Below are 15,150 nucleotides of genomic sequence, written 5' to 3'. Positions count from 1 at the left end.
GTTATTTAATTAATTATTCAATCAATTGTTCACTGAGGGACCATATATGATCTATGTTTTACAATTGACCTCAAAGAGTGAGGCAGCTGAATGCATCCGATAGAAAATAGAAAAAGGCATCGCAAGGTTCACAACAATTATCCAGGGTTCAAAGCCAAAAACTATTTCTTCTAGTCCATTGTCATATTCCGGGCGGCACCCGAATGCTGGCGGTATCCACAGCTGCAAGGAAAGAACGCAAGGCCAATATTAATCACCAGCAATACAAGTCACTAGCCCTTAATGACTGTGACCCCACCGAACTGCAAATTGGTTTCAGAAATCCCTAAGAAAACCCTCCCTGTTGCTACTGGGGCACGCTAGTGGAAGAGGCTTTCAGCTTCCGCTGCTGCTAGGGTTTTTGTACCATGACTAAAACGAGCCTGGGCTCCCAGATTCCACGTTTAAATAAACTTTGTTCCCCAATGGCATATTCACTTACTCTTCCAAAAGAAGTAAAACTTATGCTACAAACTATAGAACCATATAATTTTCATTTACTTCTCAGGCTTGAAAGGTTGGGAAGCTTTGGGGTATTAATTTGTGAATTATGTTCAAAATGTCTCACCGAAAGGTTGCAGAGGAATAAAAATGCAGCAATGTTCTTCAGAATTCTCCTCTTGCTGTCAGTGACTGAGCTGCTACTGTAAAATGAAAAATCTGAGGCTGAGTGCATGACCAAACTATTTTCCTGACTCATTTCTTCTTTGGCACCACCACCACCACCATCATTTTCTCTCCTACAGATACTGCCCTTAAACAGGCAGGGTACCTCCCCGTTGTCACGAGCGGCTCTGCCGTTGTAAATCTCTTTGTAAGAGGGGGTAAGTGATAAAGTGCTCCCCCGAGATATAGTCACTATTCGAAGAGTTTTAATATCGTCATTCACCTTTTCCTGCTCACGATGTATGGATTCAATGATAAAGAGGTTCTGAATATATTTCTCAATAATAACCAGGACGGAGTAGGGCAGGTTATACCATGTGTATTTTGGATGAGCTTGGGCACAGATAATGGCAAGGATCGAGCCCCAGGAGAGGAGCCAGGACCCTGCGGCTGTGCCCACCAGCAGTTCTGCATCAAGTTTTCGAGCAGGATTTTTTGAATTATCCAACGATCTATCTTCCAGTCTGTAGATGAGAAGGGCAACAATTCCAGCTGTACACATGAGAGCCAACACAAAGATAGCATGCAAGTAAAACATAGTAAGTGCTAACTCGCTTTTGATTTTCGAACGTCCAATCTGAATTAAATACACAACAACTATGGCTATCGTGCTAGTTAACACGATTAGTCCAAAAATCATTCCAACAGTTATGCCGTGGAATTTGAATGGAGTTTTGTGTTGCTGGTGGTTCTCGACTTTGCGGCCAATGTTCTTCCACAGGACATACAACATCGTGGATGCTAGGATGTGGTACTCTATATTAAAGGGATATAGGTAATATATTCCCTGAGAAAATACCGAGCAGAGAGTTGTTGTTGTGCAATTGCATTGAGGTGCATGATCATCTAAAACTAAAGGAGAGGGAGAGATTAGTTATGTGCATTATAGAGATTTCTCGTTTAAAGTGAATAAATAAAACATACATAAAATAACAAAACATAAAAGGTAAGAATTCAGTCGAACAACACATCATGCCACCCAGTTAGCCACCTAAGAAAAGGTCTCGCCGTTAAAGTCATTAACCTAACAAAGCTTTTGCATGTCCGCTGAAGTATGATCTCTGACTTCACTGCACCAAACTTCAGCAGGGCCTTGATAAAAATACTTCATTATAACACAAAAATCCAGATCCCAAGGCCTTTGAGTCCTCAGCCCTTCAGCTTAGAAGGCTTTTATAGAAGCCCGGGGATTGGTGGATCAGATCAAGAACAAGCTTAACAAGGAAAGTTCCACTCTCATTTTTATCAGTTATTTACACTAGTGTGGTTTCTAATGCCATAACCACTTTATTAAAAAGTTGTTTATGGCTAGGAAAGAGGTGAAGTAAATACAGATACTTTCACTCAGTGTCCCAGTATAATTTTAAGGTTAAAAAAAAAAATTAAAAATCAGTCTTCTCCTTGTGAGAGGAACCTATGAAATCATTATCTCTCTGCTGTGAGGTTACCTGCATTGTAAACCCCTAAGGCATCTCAATGAAAAATTGCTCATCTTTGTAAAATAAATATATTTAATGTGCATTTATTAAGTAAGCAAATAATGTCAGAAATCAGAAATGTCCATAGTGGTGGAAAAAAAAGATACTTAATTTCACAATGTATTTATTTATAAATATATAAACATACATGCTGAAGAGCACATTTTTAGGCACTGATCTTAAGATTTGTGCCTGGAAGATTTTCTTTTGTTTTCTATAATTTTAGAAGGGAAGAGGAGAGCAGAAAGTTGGTATCGTTTTCTCTGAAGCACATAATGTTAAGAGATGAAAAAAATCACTTTTGCAGTAGATTGTATGTTACTGCCAAACTTGTCTTGAGGATCACTGCTTCACTCCCCCTTGTTTCAGGTGCTATTTCTGACTGTTCGCAATTGCGTAACAATTCTGGCAGCAGAATAATAGGAAATAATACAAGTAAACTGCTTCTATTTAACAAGTAAAAATATCAAGAAGAGCCACCAACTTGTGATTTGTCTGCTCTCTACTAATGCTCCATGATTACAAAATCTCTGAACTATCAATTCAGCTACCCGATTATTAATGGAAACTAGATAGTTTCCATAGATACATATAAAAAGTAACAATTGCAAATAGATGTAAAATTGTGGGCATAATTTTAGACACAGTTATACTGAAAATACTATTTTACAGATTTTAAAATTGAGTTTTACTTATATGTGAACTTTGGCAGGAATTATTAAAAATGCCTAAAATTTTTCAATTTATACAGACTATAAATAGGCAAGAAAGAAATTAATTCAAGATTTGGCTTTGTAGAGGCAACATCAGGAGTTTTTAGGATACAAGCACTATTGAATTCACTGGGTGGGAAAACATACATTTTCCTCTTCAAAAGCTGTCTTTTCCTTTGTGAACACAATCAAAATTTATCAGCTGCACTGATAATTTTCCATAGGAAGAAAATTATAGCTGCTGAGAACTTTTATTTCCCCTCTAAAGTTAAGCACTCCTAATCTCCATCTCCACCTCTTCAGTGGCGTTTGAAAGTGGAAGGCATCCTCAGCAGTTACACTCAGTGGTTGTTGGCTACAATTTGCATCATCTTACTAATGGAGAAAATGGTCTGTTATAAAAAAAGAACCACCCAGACCAAAACCCTTGTCTTGTAAAGCAGCACTAATGGATAACCCCTATCCCTCTGAGCCATCCCACTGAATCCCATAGGACCACATGTAACCACTCTCCTGGGAAGGATTTGCAGGATTGGATTATCCACGCTTGTTTTTCTACAAATAACTTAGTAAGCTCTGGTTTTAAAATTGCTATGTTCAATTTACTTCTGATTTACTAATAAAGGGGTTCCTCAGTGATGTTATTCCTCAAAAGAAATGTTTTTAAAAATCTGTTTGTTTGGAACTTCAAAGAAAATGACAACCTGGATCACGTATATGATAATGATCATGATCATATAACATTTTAGTTATGATCTGAACTGACTATGTATCAGCTCACTGCCATTTGCCCGGGAATGACTATGCTGACATAGTTGTGAATGACTCAGCTCCCTCCTACAGTGATGCAGTATTTTGTAGCAGAGCATGTTAGAGCAGGAATTCCAAAATGTACCAACCCTTTCACTTACCTATTGTTATGTTCCCAAAACCAAGCGTGATTAGTCTTTCCTTATGTTCATTCAGTTGATGTTTTGACTCTGTTAACACTCCATTTGTCCACAGGAGTAAATTTGTGAACACAGAATGGATAACCCCAAACCTACAAAATAAGGTAATTATTGAAGGAATCCGCACAGAGTATACCTCCATGTATGTTAAATAAAATGGATTAACTTTCTGTAGACATGCTACGTGGCACTATTTAGTTGTCAGCGGAGGGAAAATAAAATCATAACCAATCTCTCTAAAGATGTTCCTCAGTGGAGCACAATGAATGTTAGACTTCCAAAATTTTATAGAAACACAGCGGCTTAATGTATTAAACCATTAATATCAGGCTGTTATTATTTGTTATGCTCCCTTATGTGCTGGTTGTTATTCTTTGGGCTGGACAAGCTTCATGTTAATGACAGTGATTGAACAGTCTGAGCAGGGTTAATTGTTTTGCAAGCCGTATTTCACAGCCTTTGGCGGTGATCCTTCGTATTCACTGTGGCTGGTCTGTCTTCAGAGATACCACCACCTTCTCTAGCTTCTAGTCCATGGGGTTTTGCCTCCTGGAGAGAGTTGAAGCCAACAGAGGGCTTTATCCCATTCAGACTAGGGGTACAGTGAGGGTAGGGCTCCACGTGGTTTTGAGACTCCTGGTTTCTGACAAGCCAGGCGTTTTTCTCTTGCACTTGAGGCTGGTAATGTTCTTTCACCAAGAAACAGTTCTTTATTACTGCACTGTTCTCACTGATAGATTTGCAGTTAGGGATTTTTAAAATTCTACTGATAAACAGAGCTGATTTCACCAGCTGACATTGCAAAGCCTCCTGTGATCTCTCTCCTCATTGGCATGAGGCTTGAACACTTACCCAAGAGAGCAAAACAAAAGGAGAACCTTCTCCATAAATCATGTGTCTGAGGAAATTTCTTTTACTTCCTATGGAAACTGGCCAGCTCATTGATAATTTAAGATAAGTATTTTAAAAGTTACCATGTTTGTTTGTTTATGTTCTAGGTACAGATAGATTAATCTACATTAATCCGCTTACTCACAAAACCAAAAATACGTCAGAGCTGGCTCTGCTGCTTCAAAGACTAGTCCTCACTTCTGTAAGAAATGTATGGATTCAGCTGTTCAGAGGACACACCACTTACACTGCGAGAATCAAGTTCTGGTGTCAGAAATGTGCACAACCCTTACTGATTTGGGTGTATGGGATACCACCAGGGAGTTTCTGTTTCCCAGTGAATGTGCATATCTGCATCTAGTTCCAAAAAGTGCTTTCCATAAAAATCAATATAAAATACCTCAGATGTATTGCACTGACTGCAGGTTGCGGATGCAGATTCCCTTTCAGTAGCTAAATAAAGAAAACATAGTGCATAGTCCTAAGACACATACATAGTGCTTCCTTCCTTCAAAAAAAAGCAGGTGACACTGTGGTATCATACCTTACCCATTTTCCTCTCTCATGAGAAAAATATACTTATTCTGTGACTGTTGTATGTTATAAAATATAAGCACAGTTTAAATAAGAAAAACATCATTCAGACTGATGATTGTCTTCTCACTTGGGTAAATTAGAGTTACTTTTTATTTATATTACCATGATTAAGAGAAGAATCAGTTTTCAGTGTCCCTCATACAGTAAAATTGTAGGTGTTAAAGCACTGTGCAGACCTACACCTATTAGCATTCCAGATGAGGATCAGATCCACTTTACCTTTCAAGTGTTTTGAAAGACTGGATAATATCCTTTGCATGACACCAAAGAAAGTACACCTAAATGAAAGGAATATAGAGAAATCTCATTACACTGATGAGCATGTATGACACTCAAAAAGGAAGAGTTTTGAATATCTGTTCAGACATTAGAGTCAAGAAAGTGGGGGGAAATAGGAACAGAAAAGTCAGTAAGGTAAAGAAATAGCATAAAATCCAATTTTTGCTCACAGAGTAATCACTGCCTCAAAGGGAATTCTGCCTGCAAAAGAGCATAACGCACAGCCTGTCTTGGAAGGGCAGGTACATGTTAGTTCATTGCTTGCACAGGTGCAGCACGTATATATTTATTAATTTAATGACACATATCAGGATGCCTCATTAGAGTAAAATAAAACAGAATCTGACACATATTCTGTAGAAAACAAATCCTTTAGTTTTTAGATGACACATAATTAGGGATGTTCTTTGCTGTAATTTCATCCTGTGTTTCAAAGAGATGAGAAGATTTGTCTTAGGTAAGAGGTATCTGGTAAATTACTTTTTTACTTTTTCTTTGATTGCTCAGGCTAACATTCCAGATTTCATTATTTTAAGCTAAGTAGATGATAAATTCAGCAACATTGGGTGATGTAAAATTTAAATTAGAATTCACGTTCCCTTTGTTCAGCATTGTTATACACTGTTTCTTCCACACTTCAGTTCACGGTAGCTGGAAACCTTGTCAGCTCAGGGTCACTGGATGCAATGAAGACTGCTGCATGCAGATCAGCAGGGAAAAAAGGCTTGATTTCTTTGGTTTGTTTTTCAGAGGTAAAGCAAAGGAGTTGCAAGACATAGAGAGTGGATATTACAAGAATGTGAAATTAAGATTACTTCAACCAAACCCGAATTTCACCCTCAGAGAAAAAGACAGAAGAGGTCAGAGTTACTGCTTAAATTTCAATGCTTTTTTTTTTTTGTTACAGAAAGCAGAAAAACGTAGGCTGTTCAAATGCTTACTTACATGCAACCACAACTGCTCAGAAAATCTTTCTTTTCTTTCTGAATGACTTAATAATCTTGGAAAGTGCATTAAATGACCTGACTATAACTGAGTATCTTAGTTGAGCGGCTTTTTCTTTCCTTCTTTCCTACAAATCTGCTGATAGGGGCTCAGAGGAATTCACATGATAAACAATCAGCTATGGAATCTCACCATATAATACAGACCCAAAGCCTTAAAATAAACAAGCAGCTGGAATATTTTATGAGAGTCACTGACTATGTTTGCTAGTGTGCAGCCACTGATAAGCATAACCAAATGCTTCTAGAAGGAAAATCCATGTTCATTTGGTATAGGAAAGATGTGCAAGTATTTTATAACAAGCTAAATACATGGGAAGGGGTTTGTCCCTTTGAAGTACCAGACCTCCACCCCTAACCACAACAGGACATCAGGATAGACAAATTGAATTGAACTTATGTGGCAAGTCCTACACACAGAAACAAGTGAATTGTCTTTAGCCAAGCTGCTCATTTCAGCCTGAAAATTCTGGAAGTTACATATGTAACTCAAACTAAAAAAAGCAAGTAACTTCAACTATAGGACAGCATTTTCTGATTATTTCTTTTTTTAACCCATGTGAGTTTTACGGCTGAGCAATTTCAGGTTGCAAAGCCTGAATTTACACATAGAAAGAATATACATGCACAAGAATTTAGCCCTCGAAAGTATCCTGTGATATGCTTAGAAATTAAATTAGTGTAAAATTCAATGATGATGAGAAGATAAAAGATATTTTTGGTAAGAAACACAGATATAATATAAAACTGCAACCAATGAGTTTTACCTGTAAGATGGTGTGCATGGCATGCGTAACAGGAAAAATGCCTTCAGTTGGTGATAAACAGTTTGAAAAATCAATATAATATCCAATTTTAAAAGAGTCCAGAATTAAAGTAATCACTGCAAATAATGTAATCCCACCTACAAATGAAAAAGATATTAGAAAACATCAATGTACAGTTACAGTGTCTACAGACAATCTCTATCAATATGCTAAAACCTGTTTAGGGAAATAAAAGTCGATCAATACCCGTGCTCTCGTTTAGCAAAATGAAAATAGATCGATGTTCATGAAGATAACTGACTCAATGCAGTAAGTCCCTCTAATTTGTGAAACCCTCTGCCCAATACGTTACAAAAGCACATCCCCGTACACGCCTTGCGTCCAGCAGTGGCCAGGACCTGCAGACACTCAGCACCTTGCAGATGGCTCCCAGCTCCTTCAGGGTCAGCCTCTCACGTAACGGTAGCACTGAAGCAGCCATACAGTGCCTGAATTAATGCTCTATACAGCCACACAGCAAACTATACAATTCCAGGGAGCCGAACAATCGTGTTACAGTCTCCTGGCCCAAGAGCTCGACAGTGGGAAGTAACACAATCACTTGGTATGCCTTGCCCCTGGTTCAGGAGGTTACGCTTTAACTCAGAGACCAAAACCACAACGAGCTGTACGGTTTGTTCTCCTAGAAAGGAACCAAAGACTTCATTTCTGTACCTATTAGTTCACACTCACACAAAAAAAACCCTAATATGTTTCGCTAAATACATGTTTTGTATACTAAAGAACTTTCAAACTACATGTTTCCCCTTGTTTGTTTGTTTGTTTCAGGAATGTAAATATTTGTTACAACTCATTCTGGAAAGCTATATGGTAACACAATGTTTATTATTAATTATTGGGTTTGTACCCATATGATTAAGCACAACTGGCAATAAAATAACTAAACCAAATTCCAAAGTCTTCATTTGCTTGTTTTTGGTTTGGGTTTTGGGGGTTTTTTGTTTGTTTGTTTTCTCTCTAGGCTTTTATTCAAACAAGTTTCCACTGGATTTAATTTGGCCTTATTTGAATTAAGACTAGATAAAAATCTATCCATGGACCTTAACTGCACCTTAAGATACAGACCAGCATCAGTATCTTAATCTTTCTTTGTAATTCCTCACAGAGTAAATAACATCACTAGTGTTGACTTTGATGAATATTTATCCTTTCTAAGGGAGCAGAGCCCAACTTCCTTATAAGCACCACATGTTCCACTTGACTTGTGTTAATAAAATTAACAACACTAATTTAATAATTTATTTAATAATACATTTATTGTTAAATTTGCATTGATAAAATCTAAGTATAAATTATAAAAATAAAATGTATTTTTTAGTACTTCATTGAACCTTTAAACAAAACCTTTAAACAAAAATAGACTTCAGAAATTTTTTTAACCACAAGGGTATGAATTCCAGTAGCATTTTATGTTTCTGTTTTACAATGTCTCTATAATAAAACCAGTGTCAAATTACTGATGCAGTGTAATTTCTACCAAGAGATAGAAATTTTTGCCCTCATATTTCAAAATCTAAAACCTCAGCTCGTACCTCATTCATGTGTATAATCCTATGCATTTTTTTATTTATGCTTATTATGTCAGCTAATTTGTATTTTTTCTAACACATGTAACAGGACTGGAACCCACATTTAAATAGATATGCCATTTTCATTATAAATAAAAATAGCATCGCAAAATGCAAAATTCTAGGCTACTCTTGAGATCAAATGATACGTTTCCTTCCTTATTTAAAGAACTTAAATTATTCTAAAATAAATTAGAATTGTTAATTTTCTTCTGAAATAACTTTACCTGAGGTAATTGGAACTTCTCTGAGCAAGGTGTTGGACTAGATGACCTCCAGAGGTCCCTTTCCACCTAAATTATTCTATGATTGATTCTGTGATTCATGGTTTATTTAGAAAGTATGCAGGAAACTCAGCCTGTTTCACTATTTGCCTGAAAGATGTCAATCTTAGGGACTTAATGGATATTATAATTGTTTTAATGAGAAGGAAAATGCTATCTTCTGAAGCAAAAAGATTATAAAAATCTTCCACAATTACTCTACAGTGAATTGTTGTGCATATGCTAACTTTACAGAGTATTTTAGAAAAGTATTTAATTCCCCAATCGTGACACTAGAAAGATAATTTCCTAATGAATTCATGGTGCAGGATCAAGCCCTGAGGAACTGCTTTAGTGAAGTAGTAATGTCAGAGCAAAATGGGTGGAAAATGTCTTTTATAATGTAAAAGTTCTGCATCCTTGCTTCCATTACTCATGAGAGTGGCTCAGCAGAACAGCATCACAAGGGACTTGTTAACTAGAAGAAATGGGAAGAGGGAAGGCGAAGCAAGGCGAGGCAAGGCAAGGAGCTCAGGTTTAAAGTCACAAAAATAAAAAGGAAACATATCTTAGATTAGTGATCTCTCTTGCACCGTACATGCATCTTGTCTTTACAAGGATGACCTGTACAGTAGTTCCACTCTGTCTTGCTTCCACTTCACAAGAACAGTATTTCAATTGTGTAGTTTTACAGTTTTACATCCATGTCCAGCAGACCACTGAGGAGGAAAAAAAAACCCACCACCAACAAAAAAACGACCAGCTGACACTGCCCTCCCCCCTCACCCCCAAGTTTCTTTCACATTGAGTATTTTGGTCTATGCCTTAGTATCTCTCTTAATGTTTTCTTTACATCCACCAGAGATTTGATGGGCTTCAATCTGTTCCCACTGGAATCAATAGTTTTGCCATTTTCCTCCAGGGATTAGAAGACTTTATACGACTCTTTCTTTTATTGTTTGATTATTTCATTTATTCAAATGATATCTAGATTTTTCTGGCTATCACTCAGGTGGTCACGCTGTAAGCATATACAAAGTGTCCAACATGCATATTTAAGGGACCTCAAAAGAGAATGATTGTACCAATTTGCTTTGTCAAAAGTCAAAGCACAATTATAATAATCATACATACGCTTTGCTAATGGTTTCCGTGTTAACTTTTCCTGATGGAAACTTCAGTATTATGTACTAATACTAAATACTAGATATATATCAGTAATTATAAATAAGGAAGATAATTCCACTTTTTGCTATTTCTATTTGAAAGTTAAAGGAACATGAAACGATTGCTATTGAGCACTGTATTTTTAAAAAAAAGAGGTGTGTGTTCAAATGTTCATTGAAACCTGTATATCTTAGGGGATCAAGAATAGGATTTTCAGTATTGCTAAGTGCTAGCTTAATTTTTTCTATTAACCATCAAGAAGAAAAAAAAGCCATAATGATGCAGTTGTGAAAATGCCTCTCTAAACTTAAAATATTGTTCAAATAATAGATAATTTAATGCAAGCAGTAGAAAGATACAAGTTGAAGCCTGCCAACAGCTTTGTAAGTTGAGTAGCTGTCTATGCTTCAAACAGAAGCTGTGCTGCCGGAGAACATGATAAAATACAGCCATTTGTGAAGCCAATTGTTTTTCATTTTGAGTTCTCTCGCCCACTTGGCTGAACTTCCAAATAATGGTCAGAGAGCTTTTCCTAACAGGAGAGGGTACTCAGGGGAATAACATTTGGAACATGTCAAGGAAAGGACTTCCTAAGCTTCCCTGTGATTATTTGGGTCAGGATAACTGTACCTTATTAAAGACAGAGCTCTCCCTGACACTTTTCCCACATTCGGACTCCAAGAGCGATTCTTGGTCTGCCACACAAATGGGAAGACAACTGTACTCTAGGGTTCACACAGTTGCAAAAATGCTCAAGGAAACCTTTCTGTGAGCAATTCTTGTAAACTATGTGTCCTTCTAGTGTTGTTAACTGCGTGCAAGGACTCAGCTATACGAGGTTTTTGTTAAGTCATTCTTTTTCAACGTTTGTCACAACAAAATGCTCTAAGTAGCCAGTTATCACCACTTTTACTAAAACGATATTCACAGTTAGAAGGGAATAATGAAAGTATACTAATTTTACACTGTTTTATAAAAGAACATTTGCTTTCACAATGAGAGCAAGGAGATATTCTTCAAAAGGAGCTTGTCCTGGTTTCAGCTGGGATAGAGTTAATTTTTTTTCTAGTAGCTGGTATAGTGTTATGCTTTGGATTTAGGATGAGAAGAATGTTGATAACACACTGATGTTTTCAGTTGTTGCTCAGTAGTGTTTAGACTAAGGCAAGGATTTTTCAGCTTCTCATGCCCAGCCAGCAAGAAGGCTGGAGGGGCACAAGAAGTCAGGAGGGGACACAGCCAGGACAGCTGACCCAAACTGGCCAAAGGGGTATTCCATACCATGGGATGTCATGCCCAGTATGTAAACTGGGGGGAGCTGGTCAAGGGAGGTGTGGATTGCTGCTCGGGAACTAACTGGGCATCGGTCAGCAAGTGGTGAGCAATTGCACTGTGCATCACTTGTTTTGTATATTCCAATTATTATTATTTTCTTCCTTTCTGTCCTATCAAACTGTCTTTACCTCAACCCAGGAGTTTTACTTTTTTCCCACGATTCTCTTCCCCATCCCCCTGGGGCGGGGGGGGGAGCAAGTGAGCGGCTGCGTGGTGCCTAGTTGCTGGCTGGGGTTAAACCACAACACAGCTGATAGAGCTAGTAAAAAATTGCAAAGAGTCTCCTGTGGAAAGACTGGGTGGAAATTTGTCCTCCCCCCCCTCCACCTTTTTGGACTTTTAGTCTTTCAGATAAAAGATTTCTATGACAAGACCATTGATAAAGAGGAGGGCAAGGGGGATCTTGGCAGAGGAATTGCCACCTGAGTTTTTCCTTAGCTCAAATAAGTTTTCTTTTACCAACAGAGGATAAAGGAGTTGTACAGGCTTGTTGTAACTACAAGAAACTCCTAAGAATAGGAAAGTGTAGGTCTTTCCCTAAGGGCGAATTTGTTGAATTGCAGCCTAGACATCCAAGAGAAGCTGTGGAAGCCGCACCACTTGAGAAGCTAGTACAAAGAGCCATCCTGTGCTGGTAAAAGAAATGAATAAGGTAACCTAGTAGTTCAATCCAGTATCTTATTTCTAAGTTTCTGTGACTCCTTATATCCTGTAGGACAAATGAAATGCTGTGAATGCTGTGCCAAAAGAAAAAGGGCAGGGGGTCCTGCTGTACTTACCCATGTTAAGCAGTATTTATTCCATACTTAGGAGGGGAAAGCTACCCTCTGAGTAACAAAAGCATAGCTTGGTCCAAAATGGGATCAAATTAAGCCTGGCATTAATGAATTTCAGGAGGTTGTAAACCACATAAGCTAATAAATGAAAAATGCCCAAGAGCTGAATATCATTTTGGAAAACAGTGAATAATCAAGGAGAACAATTCAACAGTTGGTACATGAACTCCATGCATTTCAGGGGAGAGTCTACAGACCACAGCTGTATGTTAGACACTAAAAAAAAATATTTTCCCTGAGCAATTCATGCAGCATAATTGTTAACAGTTGCAAAGAAAATGAAAGACACACAAGCACTGACACTGAGACCAAACTGAATTTCCACCACACAACCTTACTTTTCAAAATAATCAGGTTTTAGATGTTCTTGGGATTTTCGTTTAGACATTTCATTAGCTGCTGTGATAATTAACTGTTGTCTCATTGCTAGTAGGTAGGAAATACATGATGGAAAAGCTGTCTTATAGCACTTAACTTAAAATACTTATTTTCCAACCTATCATATACAGTGCCGAGACTGGAAAAGAGGTCAGTAAAACCGGGCTTGCCTATTACTCTATGCAGTGCTGATGCATGTTCTTCTTCTCGGGACCCAGAAGACAGCACTCCTGTCACTATGACTCTGTGATGTGCTCTCCAACTACCTTCTCTCAATATACCTTTATATCCTCACTCCAGTACACACCTGACTCTGCAGATAAGGGCCATCACATCCCTCCACTACTCTTGCAACTTTTTATACTTTTCCTACAAGCTAATTCTAGCTTTAGATTCCTTGCTTACATGTTTTATGTACTAATCTACAACCTGATCTGGCCAGGGATTTTGTGCTCTTCTGTCTAACTCGAGATGTTTCTAAGGCATCACTGGACATGTATAAATGGGAATCTCTGATATACATTGGCACAGAGAGCACCCGAGGACCTTTCTGGCTGGTACTAGCCTAAAGTAAGTCGCATTACATTGTCTGGAAAAGGTGATAATTCCTCCAAAAGAACTGCACGACACCAACAAAATTGCCTCTTCCATTAGGTGTATTTTATTTTTCAAGTGTCGCCAAACCAGCCCGGTTAAGGGAAAAGAGGCGCCAGAGCTTTCAGCACTGTAAATGGTAGGTTGGCAAGCGAGGATGTTTAGCAAACAGCTTTCCCATACAATCTCCTCGTATGTTCAGCTTATGCATATATTTACTTTAGAACGCGCTGCGTGTGCGTTAAGTTCAAGAACACCAGGATGCCTCCTGGTAGGGACGGCGAGGGTCGCAAAGCGGTAGGGGAGGCGGGCGACGGCACGGACGCCCCGTACGCGGTGCCACCGGCCAGTTACTTACACTTCAGCCAGCGGGCTCCGGCGTGCGTGTCCTTGTCCCGGATCAGCCTCCTCTGCGTGCAGCTCCTGCAGAGGTACCACAGCATCCACAGCAGCTGGATGAGCATCAGCGTGATGAGGTAGGAGAGCAGGTGGCTCTTGCTGATGCCCACGGCGTGGACAGCCCAGGCGAAGGTGAGCAGCAGCCCGGCCAGGAAGAGGTTGATGCCGTACTGGCTGCTGAGGATCTCGGCGTTCTTCTGCGGGTAGCTGCCGCCCGCGGAGGGGGAACCGCCGGCTTTCTCCATCTCCCCCGCCGCCGGCCGGCTGCTGACGGCAGGCGGCCCCGCTTCCCCCCGGGGAGCCCCGAGGCCGTCGGCTGGTGGCCCGTCCCCCATCGGCGACCGGGGGCGGAGCGGGGCCGCCGAGGGCAGCCGCTGCCCGCCGGGGACGGGGGGGGGTCCCCGGTTAGCCGGGGGCGGGCTCCGCAAGGGAGGGTGGGCTTCGAGGGGTGAAGGCTGGGGAGGCTTTGCGGGGCGGGGAGGGGGGGCTTGCCTCAGTCTCAGCCACCAGCTAGGGTCGAGGTTGGGGTCAGGGAGAAATTATTCGGCGGAGGGCCCGTCAGGAGGCGGCCGTGCCCCTCGCAGAGGGGCGGGCGGGCTGCCGTGAGGGACACGGAGCTCCCGTCCGTCCGTCCGGGCGGGACACGGTCCCTAGTGGGGAGAGGGGGAAGGTGGCGAGCGGGGAACGGAACGGCCCTGACCGCTAACGGCTGGCGGGGAAGGCGAGGACCAGCCCCCAGGAGGGAGACGTTCCGGGGAAGCGAGGACGGGCCGGGGCAGCCCGGGGAGCGGGGAGCCGGTGCTGCGGCTCCTCGGCGCGGGGGTGGCGGTGGGATCGGCCCCGCCGGGCACCACAGCCCAGAGGCTTTTTGGCAACCGGCACTGCCACCGGTGGGAAATAACCTTGGCTTTAGGGGATTTTCTAGACCTCTCAAAGGCAGCGATTTACCTTATCGTTTTAGCAAGTCCCATTCTGACAACAGAGTATGGTAGCTGGAGTAGCAACTCCCGAGCTCAAAGTAGCAAAGACTTTTGCAGCATTTAGTCCACTTCTTGTTTATTCGTCTTCCCAATTTTTACGCACGCTTTAAGTATTGACCTTTTTTTATTTAAACTGCTTAGTGGCGACTGCGACCTATGGCCATAAGATGCTATGGTATGCAAACC

General features: G+C 40.3%; 1 protein-coding gene across 1 annotated transcript; it reads right to left on the bottom strand.

Moving 5' to 3' along the window:
* Window positions 1–51: 51 nt before the first annotated feature.
* OTOP1 (otopetrin 1) lies at window positions 52–14,229 on the bottom strand. Its single transcript, XM_075040952.1, has 6 exons — window positions 13,944–14,229; window positions 7,385–7,521; window positions 5,554–5,612; window positions 3,808–3,938; window positions 608–1,557; window positions 52–222 (listed from the first exon to the last, which is right to left on the bottom strand). Exons 1-6 carry the CDS (start codon window positions 14,227–14,229, stop codon window positions 52–54), a joined length of 1,734 nt encoding a protein of 577 aa, XP_074897053.1.
* Between the last annotated feature and the right edge of the window lie 921 nt (window positions 14,230–15,150).

This window comes from Buteo buteo, chromosome 1 (assembly GCF_964188355.1).
Source record: "Buteo buteo chromosome 1, bButBut1.hap1.1, whole genome shotgun sequence".
NCBI lineage: Eukaryota > Metazoa > Chordata > Aves > Accipitriformes > Accipitridae > Buteo > Buteo buteo.
The sequence above is the reverse complement of the archived record's forward strand: the minus strand, read 5'-3'. Positions and strand labels throughout refer to the sequence as shown.